This window comes from Dreissena polymorpha, chromosome 5 (assembly GCF_020536995.1).
Source record: "Dreissena polymorpha isolate Duluth1 chromosome 5, UMN_Dpol_1.0, whole genome shotgun sequence".
Taxonomy (NCBI): Eukaryota; Metazoa; Mollusca; class Bivalvia; order Myida; family Dreissenidae; genus Dreissena; species Dreissena polymorpha.
This window is the reverse complement of record NC_068359.1, coordinates 3,217,744-3,237,284: the sequence shown is the minus strand read 5'-3', so window position 1 is coordinate 3,237,284 and position 19,541 is coordinate 3,217,744. Positions and strand designations below refer to the sequence as shown.

The 19,541-nt window shown below is 35.1% G+C and overlaps 2 protein-coding genes across 5 annotated transcripts in view; one reads left to right on the top strand and one right to left on the bottom strand.

Annotated features, from left to right (window-relative positions):
• LOC127832267 (glutamate receptor-interacting protein 1-like) overlaps positions 1–19,541 on the bottom strand; it is a 222,989-nt gene that overhangs the window by 57,686 nt on the left and 145,762 nt on the right. Inside the window, exon 2 of one of the 2 annotated variants that reach the window (XM_052357648.1) lies at positions 1,022–1,120. The gene's annotated coding sequence lies outside the window, so the exon portion shown is untranslated. Of the gene's footprint in view, positions 1–1,021; positions 1,277–19,541 lie in introns of those variants that run through there. The other variant, XM_052357647.1, reaches the window with a different exon arrangement.
• On the top strand, positions 6,603–18,986 carry LOC127832269 (uncharacterized). Of its 3 annotated transcripts, XM_052357653.1 has the most exons (4): positions 6,603–6,987; positions 9,036–9,870; positions 9,949–10,723; positions 16,257–18,986. In XM_052357653.1, the coding sequence occupies exons 1-4, from the start codon at positions 6,956–6,958 to the stop codon at positions 16,619–16,621; spliced, it is 2,007 nt and encodes a 668-aa protein (XP_052213613.1). In that variant the 5' UTR covers positions 6,603–6,955; the 3' UTR covers positions 16,622–18,986. The 3 variants fall into 3 exon arrangements, with proteins under 3 accessions (XP_052213613.1, XP_052213614.1, XP_052213612.1); XM_052357654.1 differs by having other exon boundaries at positions 9,146–10,723; XM_052357652.1 differs by having other exon boundaries at positions 9,036–10,723.

Sequence of the window (19,541 nt, the reverse complement as noted above, 5' to 3'; positions counted from 1 at the left end):
ACTACCATTCTCGTACTTACCATCAACAATACCCTCCTCTTCTCCCTCACCACTACTATCTTCCTCCTCCTCCTCACCAACACTACCATTCTCGTACCTACCTTCAACAATAGCCTCCTCCTCTCCCTCACCACTACTATCCTCCTCCTCCTCACCAACACTACCATTCTCGTACTTACCATCAACAATACCCTCCTCCTCCCCCTTACCACTACTATCCTCCTTCTCCTCACCAACACTACCATTCTCGTACTCACCATCAACAATACCCTCCTCCTCACCAACACTACCATTCTTCTACTCACCATCAACAATACCCTCCTCCTCTCCCTCACCACTACTATCTTCCTCCAACATCTCACCAACACTACCATTCTCGTACTTACCATCAACAATACCCTCCTCCTCTCCCTCACCACTACTATCTTCCTCCTCCTCCTCACCAACACTACCATTCTCGTACTTACCATCAACAATATCCTCCTCCTCTCCCTCACCACTACTATCCTCCTCCTCCTCCTCACCAACACTACCATTCTCATACTTACCATCAACAAAATCCTCCTCTCCCTCACCACTACTATCTTCCTCCTCCTCCTCACCAACACTACCATTCTCATACTTACCATCAACAATACCCTCCTCCTCTCCCTCACCTCTACCATCTCCCTCCTCCTCCTCACCAACACTACCATTCTCGTACTTACCATCAACAATACCCTCCTCCTCCTTCCAATCACAACTACCCATCTCTTCATCAGCAACATCAGTATTTTCTTTGTCATCAATAATTTTTATTATCCTTATTGCATTATATATTAATAACTATTATTATTTTAATCAGTATTATTATAATTATCATTATCCAGATTCAAGATTTATTTACAACATTTTCAGACGGCCAATGGCCCATGTGGACACATTTGAGTACATGCAATATGATAAAACATAAATAAGACCTTTATACAAAATAATTACAGGTACTAAAATTATGAGTAAATTTTAATCAACATTTTCTTACCTTATATTGATCTACTTTTCAGTTCCATATCCAACAAGAACCACGGGGTAACAATTTGATGCACAAGTCAACACTGCAGATCTGCAACCACTTCTTACACTGAAATATTATGTTATCAATTAATTTAACCTTATTAGACAATTACTGAACCTGTTTCCACAAAATTATTTTTTGAAATGACAGTTTTTCTATGTTCATCTATATCTTTATTGATCATGCGAAGCAATAATTTTGCATGGGTTAGTGAGCAAAGTCAACAAATCCCCTTTTGCTATTATTTGATAAAATATTCATATGTGTGTTTGAATAAATATTGATTAACACAATGTTTGATGTATAATGGTGATATATACATGTGTACTTTTTCAATTAAATGAGAATAAACTGAAAGAAGTTGATGAGCTTTTAATTTTGTATAAATAAGGAAACAAAAGTTAACATATTGCTAATTACTTCACATTAAGTAAGCAAGAAAGTCAATTCTTTCTTAGTCATGAACATTTTCAGAAATATTTAATGTGTCATAAAATAAAAAAGGCCAAACAAATTAACAAAACACTCTGGCTTTAGTGCATATAATGGTAAAAGAGTTAAGCAGTAAACAAAACGCTGCAATCAAAAGGCATATGCCCCAGGTGATATCATTGTATGTATTGATTCATTGGCCGATTTGAGTCCAAGTCTAAAAGTAGGTCAAGCTCAAGGTCAAAATGAGGTAAGGTGATGAAAGTGTGTTGATAGCTTTCACAGACATAATCCATGCTTGGTAGCAAGCAGTAATGAAGACAGACGAAACATGTTATTTTGGGTTAACCTTAAGAATTTTGTCTTTTTGAATTAGTTTAAGTCCAAAAGTTGAAAAATTTCAAGGTCAAAATGAGGTCATTTGATGAGGTTGTGATGATAGACCACAAAGACATAATCCTTGTATCTTTGTACAAAGCATTATTGATGTTAGACCAAACATGTCTTTTTGAGTTAACCAACAATATGGACCTTCTGTACGGACGTATAGACAGGTGGACAAACAGTAACGCCAATGGCTACGTGCCTCTCGCCATCAATAGATGCCGGGATATTTTTTTATAATGCTTTTGCCAATTTCAGCTGACTTGTGACCAAAAAGAAAAGATGCTGTGTTCCCTCGGAAAGACGTGTCAGTATCAATTCATTGGCCCATCTGAATAAGTTTTAGTTTGAAATGTCAAGGGTAAAATGAAGTCAGATTACGTTAGCGTGCTTTCTGTTGAATGGAAGTAAAAAAACACAACTTTTAACTAGTAAGTGATGATGTTAAGCAATTGATAAATTTCAATCAAGAATTTGGACCTTATAAATAAGTCCAAATGTAGGTCAATGTCACTATCAAAGTCATGTTTAGTGATGTAAATAAGGTAATAGTAGTCAAGGTGATCCTCCAGGCAAATATAGAAAAGTTGTGAGAAGCTAAATGGATATAAAATGAGACACATACATTCGTTATACCAAAAATATGGACCTTCTCTATTAATTAGTCTAAGTCCTAAAGTAGATAATTGTTGGGGTCAAAATGATGTATGGGAGATGATATGTGTTTATAGGGTTAAAAGATATTACTGTGAATATTTTATTTCCTTTAAAGTATAATTGTCATTCATATATTAAAACATGCAATCCCAAGTAAGGTCTGCATCTGGCTACTGTCGCACACAATTTAAGCACAAAACCAACATCCAATCTCAAGTTATTCAGCCAAAGCACTAATCTATTTTTAGTAACAGTGACGTTGACTTTGACACAACTTGCCATAAAAAGGACCCCAAGCTAGGTATACTACATACACCTAAAGGTTCAGCACAATATCTTTATCTTACCTTTAGTCATTGAGCAGAAACCATTTTTTCGGCATAGCTGTTTAAAGTCACTTTTGACCTTACCTGACCTGTGTAAGTGTCCAATAAAATTCAAATACAATTTCCCGCGGCTAGACATGAATGAAAACACTTCATTTACTCCATTGGCTGATTTAAGTATACCACCAGAACATTGAAAACATGTCCGCGTCTTTGTTACACTGTTTAACTGCATGAAACAATTGTATCTCTAATGAAAAGGCTTAATAGATAGAGCAGTTTTACACTCAACTCTCGACATCAATACAGTTTGTGCGTGCACCTTTTATTTTCAGAGGATTGCCAGCGCAAGAGCGTTTGTACTTAAAGGCTATGTTCTCATATTTAGTACTGACTTCCATATTCCTGTCAACATATTAACATGTTAAAGTATAAAGAGCAATGGAAGCGTGGCCTCACTTTAATGCATTGCATTTCAACCCGCGAGGTATCAGGGTCAGTTCGCGGCCAGTGTGTGTGAATGTCAGAGTTTATTTACAGGTCATTGCTGCGTCTTCACGACTACCTTATGTGCTGACCTGAGTTCGCGGCCAGTAAAATAATCGTTATATAGTATAGACACTTTCGCATGAACAAGGTAAACTGGAATTTTCTTTAGACCAGAAATATGTTAAATGAAGATATTCAGCGATATAATTATGGTATGTTAATAATAGATTCTTAATATGTTTTCAACAATACCATGATAAATATTATTTTTGATTAATTTAACAAGAATTATTCCACCATATTGACTAATGTATTAAGCATGAGTGCGATGATTCTCGATACTGTTAATAATCGAATCAAATAGCAATGCCCGACAAACCACTTAAACAGGTTTGTTCGAAGAACCCGCGTATAAATATTTAAAATATGTACTGATACTTTGTGTGTGGCAGGTTGACTCATATGTTTTAATTTCACTTCCATTCTTCTTTTGGTTTTCTGTTTTGCATCTATAGGTTTATAACGAGCAATATGAAATAGTGTAAAATAAGCCGCGAAAATTCCGCGTAACATCCCGTACTGCGTGTGATGCAGCTAAGAACTGCACAGAAAAAGACATTCTCTATCCTTGATCTCATTCATTGAACTCTTTACCTTTCACAAACTCCAACCACTATCAACGCCGTATATCTTTTTTAAAGATATTTCTTGTTAGTCATAGCAACAGAGAGCTTGACCTTACCCTGACTGGCTCAAAATGAACTTCCAAGCTCAGTCTGCATGTCAGCTACCTACAAACAAAATTTTAGTGTAATATCTCTATCCAAACTCAAGTTGTTGAGCAGAAACCATTGTTTTCTTTTAGTTTCCTTTTTACAACATCTTTCTTGACCTTGACCCAACTGGCCCCAAATGCAATCCATTCTAGGTGTGCATGTCAGCTAGAGCTAGTTGTTGCATGCCAACATTAATCTTCATTTTCTAAGTACAAAATGGGTCATAATTTCTGCTAAATTGCTGGTAAGAGTAATTGGGTTGGGTCAGTGACTTTGCATGATCCCAAATAGTTGTGAAAGTTTTAATTGAATATCTGTAGTATTTAAAAAGATATGCATGTGTTGCATGCATACAAAATTTAACCTAAAACTTGCAACCAAACCTTTGTCTGCAGTACAACAGGTAGTATAATCCTGCTCAAAAGCTGGTTGAAGTTATTGGTTAGTGACTGTTAATAATCAAAGTACTGAAAGTACTGGTGGGGTGATTTTGCTAAAATTTTGTGGTCTTAAAAACATATACACCGTGATGCCAACCAATCACTTTTGTTGAATAAAATAGATGGAATTAAAGTAGGGAGACAGGTTGTCAACATAATACATGATTTAGCTGTTGGGCTTAAAAGTACATGCTGCTTTTTAAAACAAGTCATTGTTGTACATGCCAATTCATAACTGCGAAACGTTTGTGAATACAATGTTGATTATTATCATTTGTACTGGTGACCTAGGTTTTTACTCTGACTTAGTGATAGATGTATCTGAGATTTTGTGAAGACAAACGTTGTCATAAGGTTTCTAATACATCATGTAGATTCAATTATTATTCATTTATGTATTCAATTCATTTATTTGCTGTATTGTAAGTCAAACCGACACATAGTAGGTCATATAGCGACTTTATGGGAACAAAAAAAAATTGTTGATAATGTTCTACTGTTAGGACAGACAAATACAAGATTGTTTTAATTACTTGTAAAACATTAACGCAAATTAATTAGCTGCTGTGAAAGTGTCAACCACAACATGTATTTTGTGTGTAAGGAAAAAGTTCAAAACTTGCATGAAAAGCACGGGCGAATTGTCATATAAAAACTTTGTAGCGCAGAGAACATTGAGATGTTTACTTTGACAATAAAAAATGTAGCGCGTGGTAATTAAATTTTGTCGCTCATATCGCGAACGCAGTTGATTTCTTCAAACGAAAGAACATACTAATGCACTGTATCGGTTAAGTGTAGATAGTTCAGTATTGAACCAATATTTTGTCGCTGCATACACCTTCCATAAGGACTGCGTGTTACTAGGGTGCTAATGCCACAGTGAAAAGACGTTGCCATGGATGGAACGCATTCATCGGAGCTATTTTGTTTGCGAATGCAGAATCAGAATGCAAAGTGGTTAAATGCAGAAACGGACTACATTCTTCGGTATATGTATATTATGTTACCCATGAGGCGAATTGCAGAAGGCGATCCCCCCTAAATCATAAGTAAAGTTTTATTTCAATATCTGTATTTGACTGTGATAGTGATATAGAGTTGTTGCATGCAAACATGTTTACCTGAATTTTACCAACTCTACCAAATTGCAGGTCAGATTTATGGGCCTTGGCCAGTGACCTCCCATGAGGATCCCCAAGACATGTGTAACTTTGGTTTAATATTTGTAGTGGTAACAGATATAATTACTTGTTGTACGCAAACATTGACAATTTGATATTGCCCTGCAAATCTTAAAGTTTATGTCAGCTTAAAAGGGGGCATAATCCTGCTAAATAGCTGGTCACATTTATAGTTCTTGGTCAGTTTATATTAATAAAAACTCATATGTAAAGTTTTTTTCAATATATGTAGTAGATACATAGGAGATGTTTCACGCAAACCTTAACCACAATAAAAAACATTGCGGATAATTCTGCTGAATTATTGCGTCATTGAACTTAGAAATTGACCTATTACAATGAACTAAAACACACATGAACAGTTTCAATTTAATACCTGTAGTAGAAACAGTATTTTTCCAGTTGTTGAACACCTTCCTAAAACAGATCATAACACTTAGTTTTACATTAGCAATGACTATTCAACAAATTAATGTTGATCTAAAAATATTTTATTCATCACCTCAACAAGCACAGTACTACTGTTCGTTTATTAGAATTGATCTTAAAAGTGGAGTTCCCAATACCTTGTTCATAGATGGCTATTTGTGATCATAACAAATAGTTTCAGTTATGGCTCTGCAACTGGTGAAATATGTTTCATATTATAACCACTCATTACAAGATAATAAAAACTTACACCGAAATCAACAAATATCATCTACCTTATCAGTAGAAGTTAGATTAAGTAAAATAAGTATGTGTATATTACCTTAAATCTTACAACACTTTGTAATCATGTGCATGGTCATGCGCACATTCAAATTATAATTGGTATAACGATAATATCTACTCACCTCCCCAACAAGATAAATAAGATAAACACTAATACAAAGGACAGACATTTATTAATTTGTATGAAACACAATGGCTTCTAATTTTGAGAGTTCAATTAAAAAAGGATCAGATTTGTTCTTTGATTTTCCTTGTTTTATATGTCAGGAAAATGAGATTAATACAGAGGCAGATTTCTATTGCACGCAGTGTTCCAAGTGTTACTGTGGAAAATGTGTTCAACAACATAATTATCTTTTTAAAAAGCACACAACTTTGGGAAAAGAAAAGATCAGCAGTTGGCCAGATGTTAAGGTAGCTGTGGACATAGAAGAGGAATGCCAGGAGCACAAGGGTGAGAAACTGACAGCATTCTGTGAGGACCACGGTACGTGAACTGATGTGTCATGTCTGCCATATCTACAGACACAAGTAAGTATGAGCACTGTATTATCTACACACACAAATAAGTACAATCACTGTATTAAATTTTTAAACTTGAACCATTTTTGAACTCATACATGCCATAATAACAAATGTTCCCAGCAAGTTTCATAAAAATTGGATTTAAAATGTGACTTTGTGAGTGTTAACACGGTATCATAAAAGCCATAGAAGTAAAACTACCCTGGCCTCTAGTGGCCATGTTTTGCATTTGACTGGAAACATGTTCAAACTCAGGCGAGATATGATTCGAATAATTATTCTGAGCAAGTTTTATGAAGATTGGACTGAAATGTAGCTTCTAATGTGTTGACATTGTTTTACTATAGACAATTCTTCCATATAAGGAAAACTGCCCCAACAGCCATATTTTTTCAAAACATCAGAGCCATTTTTGAAATTGCAAACATATCATTAAAACAAATGTTCTTAGCAAATTACATGAACATTTGACTACAATGTTTCACAAGGTTTCACTATGTCTATGTAAGGAAAACAGCTCGCCCACAACAACAAATTTTCAATGGACCACAACCATTTTAAAACTTGGCTGAGATATACTGACAATTAAAACAAATGTTCTGAGCAAGTTCCATGATGCTTGGGTGAAAAATATGTATCCATACAAACCAAACTTGCTCATCTTATTGCAGTGTTGTTGATTGCCTTTTGTCCGTTGTTCAGTGTGCGGCATCAACATTTACCTTTTGACTACTAAAGAAGCAACATTAATTGCCCCAAGTTCATGAACACGGTTTGCAATTGGATCATATGGGTCAAAAAACATAATTTCGAACAAAAACGCTTTCTAACACTTTGGAAGCCACAATTTTTTTTCCAATCTAATAATATATAATATAAACTTTCTCTGAACATTTGTTTTTAGTTTAAACCTATTTATTTTAACTTGATTGCATCAAAAGCATTAGGCTTATTTTAAGGCTTTCAAGTCCATTACCTAGGACTAGAACCAGTACATGCTGTCATAGGGGGAGATTGAAGGAACACTCCCTTTGGGGATTGAACCTGTGACATCACGGTTGCTAGGCAGACACCATATTCAGTACTCCACTGCAAGCTTTTTTACTTTTATTTTTTATTTGATTTGTTCTTATGACACATTGGATGAGTTCAAAAGTGATTCTCTGCCATTGCAAAACGTGGCCACTAGGAAAGGTGCAGTTTTCCTTACATGGCTAGTGTTGTAATTTTTAGTTTATGAACTCAATTTAGACTGCTTTGTTTGATGCCATCGGGGCATGGTGGACATTTGTTATTAGAACAGGATACCATGTGGTCATCATTTTGTAATAAAGATTAGCAACACTGGTCTGTTCTGGTGCTCGCAGAGTCTGCTTGTCAAATATGTCAACACTTGCAATAATAAATACCAATTAAATGTTAGGTCCTATCTGTGTCTGTCCACACATCCAAATATGGGAGGGTGGGCAGAATTGTATGAAAAGCCAGGTTGAGTGAGGGAGCTGGGAGAGAGTAGAATTGGACGTAGAGATGGAAAGATACAAGTAGTATGAGAGGGATAGTAGAATAGAACGTAGAGATGTGAAGATACAAGTAGTATGTGAGAGTTGGTGGCAGTTTTGAGAGAGAATGGATTTTACCTAGATTGTGAAGACAGTTAATAAATAAACATTATTGGTGTATATTCTCGCAGTGTGTAAATAAAATGTATAGTACATTATACTGTGTTGTGAAGTTATAAACTTTTCCCCCAAAATTGTAACACTAGACTGAATCATGAAGAACGTTTTAGAAGTCATATTTTTCACCCAAGCATCATGTATATATATATATATATATATATATATATATATATATATATATATATATATATATATAGAGAGAGAGAGAGAGAGAGGAGAGAGAGAGAGAGAGAGAGAGAGAGAGAGAGAGAGAGAGAGAGAGAGAGAGACAGAGAGACAGAGACACAGAGAGAGAGAGAGAGAGAGAGAGAGTATATAAAATATTAATGTCAATTCACTACAAAAAAAGCTCAAAATTGTAATTGTTTGCAGAAATTGCATCAATTTGGTCCTTATAACTGATAAAGTGAAGGCCCTACGCCAGGAAGGACAGTTTCATGAATTGTCAGGAATGATGGAAACATTACATGGGCTTTTTACAGAGAAAAAATATGACTTTGAGGAAAGTATACAACTCCTAGAGAAATCCCACAGCAAAACGTGCGAAGAAATAAATGCTTTACATAAGAAAATCACTGATCACTTAGATCACCTGCAGGAAGAAACTATCAAAGAGTTGGATACATTCCAAGCCACATTTAAGTCATCTTTCCACGAGGATATCACACATTGCAGTGAATCTGTCCAAACAATCAAAATTGCCAAAGAAGATTGGCAGAAAATGCAAGGCAAAAGTGAAATCCTCCATTTTGTTACATACATAAAATGCCTTGACCATACCAACAAAGCAGATTCTATTTTACAAGAAAAGGTAGTAGAGAAAGACATAACATTCACTTTCCAGCCCGATACAACTATTGACCAAAGATTGTCCAATATGATGGGCTTAGGAAAAATACTCAGCGATGTAAAGCAACCAACTAGGAGAAACATTACAACAGATGAACAACCCACACAAGCTGAACCTAATGAAGAGAATACTTCATTGACTTCATCCAAACAGCCTGACAAGGCACATACAATAAGTAATATGAATAATACAGACCAGATGCTTCATATTCTATCCAGTTCATCAAAGAATTCTGATTTTAAGGCAAATTTAACAAGTGATGTGAATGATTCTGACCAGGTGCTTCATATTCTATCCAGTTCATCAAAGAAGCCTGGTAAGGCAAATCTAACAAGTGATGTGAATGATTCAGACCAGGTGCTTCATATTCTATCCAGTTCATCAAAGAAGCCTGGTAAGGCAAATCTAACAAGTGATGTGAATGATTCAGACCAGGTGCTTCATATTCTATCCAGTTCATCAAAGCAGCCTGATAAGGCAAATCTAACAAGTGATGTGAATGATTCAGACCAGGTGCTTCATATTCTATCCAGTTCATCAAAGAATTCTGATTTTAAGACAAATCTAACAAGTGATGTGAATGATTCAGACGAGGTGCTTCATCCTGAGAACATTTTATCAGAGAAGCCAAGCGCTGGAAACCAATCAAGTGATGTCAAGAAGTCATCTCCAGTATCCAGCTCATACAGGTTGCCAGATCATAGAAATGAAGTGATTAATGTGAATAAGCCAGAACAACTGTTCATTCCTAAAGCAGTCTTTAGAATGATAGCTAAGACTAAATATTCAGTAATGGTTAAGAGTGACAGAGAAACATGCACTATATCAGGGATCTCAGAGACAGATGCTGGAGAACTTGTTATCATAGACAACTTCAACAATAAAGCAAAGCTGCTGGATAAGACCTTCAAAGTGGTGGCCCACTGTTACTTGCCTGGTTCACCACTGTCAATGTGCAGCATCAACTCCATTGCCTCCAGTCTGGTGGCTGTTGCCCTGGAAAGCAAAACGGTCCACTTCATAAGAGTTACCAATCGTCTGCTTAAGCGTTTGGTAAACGAAAGGACACTTGAGCTCAAACATGCATGCCAAGGTATTGCACATCACCTGGGCAGTCTGTACATAACATCTGGTACAGCACTGTACCACTACACTGTGGATGGAACTCAAATGATGAAGATGTATGAAAATACATCTGAACAACGGTCAGGTAATAATTTTATTACAGGATTGTAGGAATGTTTCAGAAAAACTATGATTTTTTACCATTACAATACTGTTTCTTGAAACAATCAGTTTCCACTTAAAATATAATAATGTATTATGAATGAAATAATATGTTATCTCCAATAGTTTTATTACAATTTTACACAGAGAAAGTTAAATATAAGAAAATGATATCCTTTTTTCTGATTTTTTTATATATATTCAGAACACTTAAGTCTAAGGTTTCCCATTTCATAGGTATCTTATTATATCTCAACATAACCTATACATTGGTTATAATCCTATATTAATTTTTTTTCCGCAAACCATTTTACTGTGTCCGAGTCACCGTGACCTTGATCTTTGACCTAGTGCCCTGAAAGTCAATGGGGGTCATCTGCGAGTCATGATCAATGTACCTATGAAGTTTCATGATCCTAGGCATAACCGTTCTTGAGTTATCATCTGGAAACCATTTTACTGTTTCGGGTCACCGTGACCTTGACCTTTGACCTAGTGACCTGAAAATCAAAAGGGGTCATCTGCGAGTCATGATCAATGTACCTATGAAGTTTCGTGATCCTAGGCGTAAGCAACCTTGAGTTATCATCCGGAAACCATTTTACTGTTTCGGGTCACCGTGACCTTGACCTTTGACCTAGTGACCTAAAAATCATTAGGGGTCATCTGCAAGTCATGATCAATGTACCTATGAAGTTTCATGATCCTAGGCGTAAGCGTTCTTGAGTTATCATCTGGAAACCATTTTACTATTTCGGGTCACCTAGACCTTGACCTTTGACCTAGTGACCTGAAAATCAATAGGGGTCATCTGCAAGTCATGATCAATGTACCTATGAAGTTTCATGATCCTAGGCCTAAGCGTTCTTGAGTTATCATCCCGAAACCATCTGGTGGACGGACATACGGACGGACGGACCGAAATGAGCAAAACAATATACCCCCTCTTCTTCGAAGGGGTGCATAAAAATACAACAGCCCTTTAAACATCAACTGATCATGCAATAAAGTTTTGTGTTGTAAAAATTGAACAAAGATGTTGGTCTGATTTTAAAATGTATTGGTATACAATTTTGAGGTATCTCTAAGTTTTGGATGGATTATAAAACAGAATTTGAATTTGCTTTTCAAAAGTCTTATGTCTTGAATGTAGTGGCAGGGAGATCTGGCTTGATAGTAAAAGTTGGTGGCTGAGAACAGAGTTACCAACAAACAAAAGTATTAATTTTAGTTACTGTACTTTACCATGTATTATGTACAACCATGTAGAACACACACCCAATTTGTGTATGCCAAATGGTGGAAAGAAGTTTTCTCATAAAGAAAACTTGCTAATGGAAATGAAAATTGGGGATTTTTTCAAATGTACAACTGGTTTATCATATGACTGAAATATTGACCAATGTAACTGAATGGATAGCTCTCATTTCGTATTAAAGATATGAAGTACTTTATGATCATGATGGTAGTTTACAATTGGCACTATTATTTTCACAAATTATAGATCATTTTGCTTAATATGTTGTTCGTCGATGGACTTGATGAGGACAACTCTAGTCATCTAAACCCTAGGTCTCAGGTCTGGTTTTGTCTGTTTGTGCGCAGATGGCTTATCTTGATCCTGACACAGCTTTTCTGTTTGCCTAAACCTCTTGGCGCCTTTGTAGATGGAAGAGCACCAGGTGGTGAGATTGATTGTGGATTGTTTCCATGTGTCTGGGCTGATTGAAAACGCTTTCAGTGAGGCTTTAAAAGTGTATTTGAAGTGTTTCTTTTGCCCACCGTGGAACTGCAGGCCTTGTTTCAGCTAGCAATAAAAGATTTGTTTGGGAAGCCTTTCTTCAGGCATGCTGGATTTGTGCCTTGCCCAGCAAAATTGGAACTGCATCAAGATATTGAAGAAGCAGGGGAGACCTGCCTTAGCCAATACCTCTGTGTCTGGGGTTGTGTTTTGCCACTTGATGCGGAGTATCTTCCTGAGACTTGTCATGTGAAAATGGTTAAGTTTCCTGGCATGGCCTTGACACACTGCCCATGTTTCAGATGCATAGAGGAGCATATGGAACACCACTGCACTGTATACTTTCAGCTCAGTCTGGCTGGTGATGCCTCTTTTGTTCCAAACATTTGGGTATAGTCTGCCAAAGGAGGAGCTGGCTCTATTTGAATGATCATTTCGATATAGATGGTGACATTCTGTGAAAGAATGCTACAAAATTAAGTGAAACGGTCCACGGTCTTGAGTATCTGGCCATTGACAGTAATGTTGGGCTCAACATAAGGCTTTCCAGGCACAGGCTGATGGAGGCCTTCAGTCTTCTTTGTGCTGATTGTAAGACCAAAGTTTGTGCAAGCCTTGGAAAACATGTCAACACAGCCTTGAATATCGGCTTCTAAGAGAGCGTTAAGAGCACAATCATTAGGAAATAACAGATCTCTGAAAATAGCTGTCTTAACCTTGGTTTGTGCTTGAAGCCTCCGAAGGTTGAACACTTTGCCATCTATGCCGTGTCTCAGGTTGACACCAACATCCTGGTCTCTAAAGGCATCTTTGAGCATGGCGGTAACATGAGACTAAACAGTGTTGGTGCCAGGACGCAGCCTTGTTTGACCCCGTTGTAACTGGGAATAGGTCAGACCCTCCACTGTCCTGGACTCTGACCTGCATCCCCTCATGGAACTGTTGTACCAGGGTGATGAATTTCCTTGCGCATCTGTACTTACCCATGATCTTCCACAGACCCTCTCTGCTGTGCCCCTAGTGTTCCACAACGCTTCGCTGAGAATCGACTTCCTGCTCTTTAACCAACTGGTGGTTCCTCTGCGCAGTCTGCTGAATCTAGTCTTCGCATGCTTTGGTAGACATATCTAGTTCTCCGAGGGTTATTGTGACCCATCATCTACTCTCACCAGGTTAAATGAAGACCAGTCAAAGCTGTTTGCCAGTGTGCGCACTGCGGACGTTGCAGTTTCTCAGAGCCACTGGTGAGAGCTGGGACCAATGGTGGACAAACTACCCCCTAGAGAACCCAACATGTCAACCACCAGAGGTACTACCTCGTCTTGAGCAACCCATGATAATTCAAGGGTCTGTAAAGGAATTTTTTGACAGTCAATTCTTACTTTTGTCATTGTCTACAGTGGTCTCCCTTTGATATCTTAATCATCTACACCATCCAATTGACCAGTCGCCAACTCCGCCCACATTTTGTCGATCAGCCAATCAGATATCGATTTTTCACACACCCCTCAGCAACGCTTATCTGGCCGCCATTTTGTCCGACAAACAAAGCGTGTCGTTCATATGGAATGGACGTAATTTTTAAGAGTTTACACAGATTTTATATCAAATGCATGATCATAACTGTTCAATCATTACTCAAAATTGTAGGTGCTATACATACTTTATAAAAGGTTATTATTTTATCTTTATTTATTGAACATATGAACGAGTAATGAGAAATCAAACACAATAAATCGTGTGTTCTATAAAAACCTGTTATACCGTTTGATGCACAATATTATTAAGCAGTTTGGGCAACATAATAATTGCCACACGTGCTAATTAATCTCAGCGTAATTGTCGATGATTAATAAATGACAGTATGTTGCGTGGATCTCAGAATGAAGGAACATTATGGCATTGTTAGGTACTGTACACAAGAAAAGAAAACTATTTAATTACTTAAATGATTTCCAATTATATATTTATTTTCAGTGGATCATAAACAAGGGAAATCATTATAAATTGTTAACTTAAATATTGTTTTAACTAAAGTAAAAACAACAAAAAGGTGATTTCAACGCGGCTTAGCCAGCTTAAAGCGACTTCAAGTGTAAAATGTACGGCTTATAATACAATAACAACATTTATAATACAACATATATTGATACGGGGAGAAATGTGAAAATTGCAATTAACATATAAGGGCCATCTTGTTATAAATAAAGACATGCATTATATGCTAAATGTATTCATTTCGAATGTTCGTGAACAGCACCGTGATACAAACATTTCATTTTTCGATAGTGAAATGTAACAGGTTCGCATTAAAAATAAATGAAATAAAATGCATATTAGACTATCTGTTAATGAAACCACGAAATTAGGCCTGTATTAAATTATGGTTACAATCAAAATTTAATTTATATCTAAATAAAAAAAATCGGTGTCTTTTTAAAAATAACACAATAAAACAAAGATCTAAACATTTGTAATAAACAAAAACCCCATCATGATATGGATGTGTCATTTGCATTTAATAAAAAATATTTTCAAAATTATATATGAATAGCCACCGGATTCACTGTCAGACGATTTAATACAAGTTCAAAATCAATATAAAATGAATGCTCATTTTTACAACGGATTTTTTTATCAACTTCCTATATAATGTATAAGAAACGTTTGTGATAGTCAGTCTGCCGTTAACTCATTTATTTTGATTACGCCATTTTTCTCTATGCATTTATGATTGTATTAAAGTTTTACAAAGCAGTTTAGTTTACTGTGCGGCTTTAAATAATTTATATTATAGAAAAAAGCATGATACCTCGTTACAAATATAGTATTTCGCTCACGTAATCCGCTATAATTGCGATCTGCTTGTCGGAGTTTTCTTATCACTAGACCACGTGACTATGTGGGCGGAGCGATCGATAATTTGGCGACTGGTCAATTCTCTATAACCATCACCCCCAAAATATAATTGTCAACAAAACACTGATTGGAGTATTATTACCCTCAGGACTTTGCTTTAAAAAAAATTGTGTGAGCATATGTGTTTATATATAAATTCTGATTTGCAATCCCGATCCAACAAGGATTTAAATAACACCGTGATTGCTGCACAGATACAATGCTAATAAAATACTGCGGAATGATCAATGTTCATCTATATTATGTGATTACAAAACTTCAGATTCTTAAGGGTCACTTTGCATCGAAGATTACTTCATAAGTATTCTTAATTACATGGTGTCAAAAAAACTAAAAAGACGTGTTTCAGAATCTATTCAAACATTTTGATTACTATAGAAACTGCTGCTTCTTTGTTCACTCCTACTTTTATGTTCTGTATGTAGATGACGACAGGGGTATAAACTGGTACATAATACATGGTAAAGCAGGTACTTGGATGAAGAATTTTATTTGTACTTTTAAAAAGAAATGTGTATATAACAACTGTCAAGAGCATTTTTTTACTCATCTCTTTTTTGTTATTCTATAAAAGAATTTCTATTGTAAATGTTAACACAAACTGTTCAATAATTAAAAAGAAAGATGATGGTATATTATAATTGGATTAATTTTGTGGATGAACAACTCATATTAGAACTTGGAGGTCGAATATGTAACAAAACTTGATGACGTGATGCTTTTATTCCATCATGAATGCTGTGTAAACCTTCTTCTTCTAATAAATGCAGGTACACACACACACAAACACTAATATTCTCTTTAGATGTATCTAGATTGATATTTAGATGTATCCACTTTACATTCAATTTTACAGTTACTTCCTGTGCAGTGAGTCCAAGTGGAGACAGGATATTTGTGACAAACGAGGTCAATAACCAACTGGTCACACTGTCCAGGGATGGCAAAGTGCTCTCAACCCTGACTGACCCTGCACTGAACTGGAGAGGTCAACTTGACTTACCTGGCCTCCATGTGACTAACTCAGGAAAAGTTCTGGTTTGTGCAGGATATAACAGTGCAATCATTAAATTGGATACAGATGGGAGACTGACAGAGGTGGTCACAGATTGTTTGGACAAACCAATGTCTGTCTACTACAGTAAAATTTCTAGCACACTCATTGTGGGAATGTGTTACTGTGACAACATAATTGTTATGAAAGACTATTTACAACTTTAATGATTATTTCCCTATGATCACGAGTGAAATAACAAACAATCTTACACTGACATGAACACATTTTCTGTTTCGTTTATGCCCCTTTTTCAAGAAAATAATTAATAGTTGTTTCCCTTTCGCTGAAAAGTTACCCCTTCTCCTTTGCCGTGCCTCAATACAGTTCAAAACACAAAATGACGTCATTAGTGTGACGAAATGACGTCATTATACCATCAAAATTCTCCAGTTAAAGTCTTTTAAAATGTAAATAAACGGTGAAAAAGCATAAAATAAAAAGAAAATGTGTTGGATTCGGTGGAATGTTGATTTTAATTCACTCATGATCATAGAAAATATATACATAATTATTTATGATGATTTAAAAATAGAAAAGGGATCGAGTTCCGAAAATTTGTTCTTTTCACCGGTGAAAAGAACAATGTGTTTATTTTCACTGCTGTTATTTCACAGCAGAAATGTCATATTTTATCATTAGGTATAAAAGAAAATAATGTCATAGCAATTTTCTTATTTATAAAAATGTCTGTTCAATATTATACTATAACTACATAATTTTATTTAACTTAACATTACTACTTTAAAAGAACATGATAACTATATGTTTCCCATATATAAGTTCTTTTTTCATATAGTTATAGTATTTGCTTAAAACTCTTAAAAGCAATCACGAATACATTTTTTTTTTACAGTGTGGAAACAGAAATTCTTTGTGAATGATTCTATTTATTTTTTCAAACAGAATATGATGAAATATCGAACATAAAGTAAGGGGAAAAGAGTCAAAATTTAAATAATAATATACACAAACATTTGCTTAATATAGTCGTTTGTTTGTTAATTTAAAGCGTTAGTTATTATTGTTAACTTTTCTATGTCTGATTCATTTGGAGTTTGATTAGCATATTGATTGAATTGTTGCTATTGAATCTATTTGTTACCATTATGTCTTTTTAAATTTGTACTTTCAACATCTGTATACCACACTGACCATTAATATAATGCATTTCTTATTTTTAAAGGTTGTTTAAAAAAATTGTATCAGCACAAAACATATTGATTTAAAAAATCTATTGATGCTGCATTCAAATAAAATAACAATATAATAAGCATCCCCCCCAAAAAAAGAAAAGAGATGTAGACAGCCTACAGGGGGAGTCTGGTTGGGATGATAATTTATTGCCTTTTTGCAATTTTGCCAATTATTACAATAATAAAATTAATTTGTATCAATGCATTAGTAAAATATGAACTAAAATAAGTATTGAAATTAAAAGGTGAGATTATAATACATCTTATTCAAGTAAAATTAATTAAATATTGAATTTATATCAATATTTTAACACGTTTGGTTGTAAATTGTCTAATGTATGTAAATATATCAAAGATGCTTTTGTTATAACAAATGCGATCCTTAATAATATGTTTAATAAATTTTATTACTGTCTCGATAAAACTTACGTGTTCTTGCAATTAATTGTGTTTATTTGTATTTTTATTCTTAAATGACTATTGTATGTCAATTAATGTTATGTTGTTATACCTATTTATGAGACAGAAATTTATGAGTATATTTGTTTGAAGTAAGTATGAAGACGATGTACTGTTGTCACAGAGTTACAAATATTATTATATTATTATTTGATTTTGATTGTTGATTGAGTACATTATAAATTCATACAAAACAATAGTTACAGTTTCAAAGATATTGAATTGATTTCTGTGAATATGTTTGAATATAATTTCTTTGTCTACTGAATTGCAGTAGAAGGTTACTTGGAACCACATGTTTAACTTGATATTGATTACATTGTGTTAGTTACAGTCTTGGAAGTCTTCTCATGTTAAATTCACACTCAATATGCAGACTGTATGCTGACTGTATGCTTATCAGCTCTAGCTATAAATAATGACTGTGACTAAAGATTCTTAGACTATGTGCTAATTAATTACAGTCTTATAGAAGTAAGGAAGTAAGGTACTGTATGTTGGATGAGAGATAGATATGATTGGTCAGTGAGATGTGTGGGTGTGACTTGGCATTAAGGATCTGTATGATCGATGGATGAATGAGAGATAGGATTGGTCAGTGAGATGTGTGGGTGTGACTTGGTTCTAGGGATGAAAGGGTTTCAATATAGTGACAAGTTAGTTTATGAAGGTAGGAAGTAGAGGTCAGTAAGAGAAAAGTTAGAAAGTCAGTTACAAGTTAGAGAGACAATTGGAAATAGGAGGATGGAATTTGTTAAATAAAATCTGATAAGAATTTAATAGAGTTAAGAAGGAATGCTTAAGAATGTAATATATGAAGATGGAATTTGTTGAAAATTATGTGAACTATAAATGAATAAAAGAGTAAACGCAGAAAGCGAGTTATGTTGTGCCATTAATAACAAGGGCATAGATTTCCGCCGGTCCGGTTACACTGTTGTATAAGTATAAATAAAAGGTCTGTCTTTCTGTCTGTCTGAGCAAGTAAAAGGAATATATTTACACCTTGTTTGATAAATTGTCTCAGTTGCTTCAGTTGAAACCAGATAATAATCAACAACATTTGGTTATCAAATGACACCTTATTTTAGCCATAATAGGGGTATTTAGCAAACAAGCCAATTGCATTATGACACGTGTGTTATGACACGTAAATTGGCGGATAAATGCACAAAGCCAAAATTAAGGGATAGAATAGACCTTCCTTGTGAAGAAGAAGTCGGAAAATCAATGACATCTTTTCCTATGGACCAATAATTAATTTGTTCCTAACCTATTTTTTACACAAGAGGACATTGGCTGTTACTTAATTTTGAAATTATTTTAACAAGCGTCTACATTGTTTCCTACAGTTTTTCCATCTGAGAAATTGGTACCTTTTTAATAGTTTTAGCTTCTTATGTCAATTTTTTATTGACTTAAGGATGAAAAA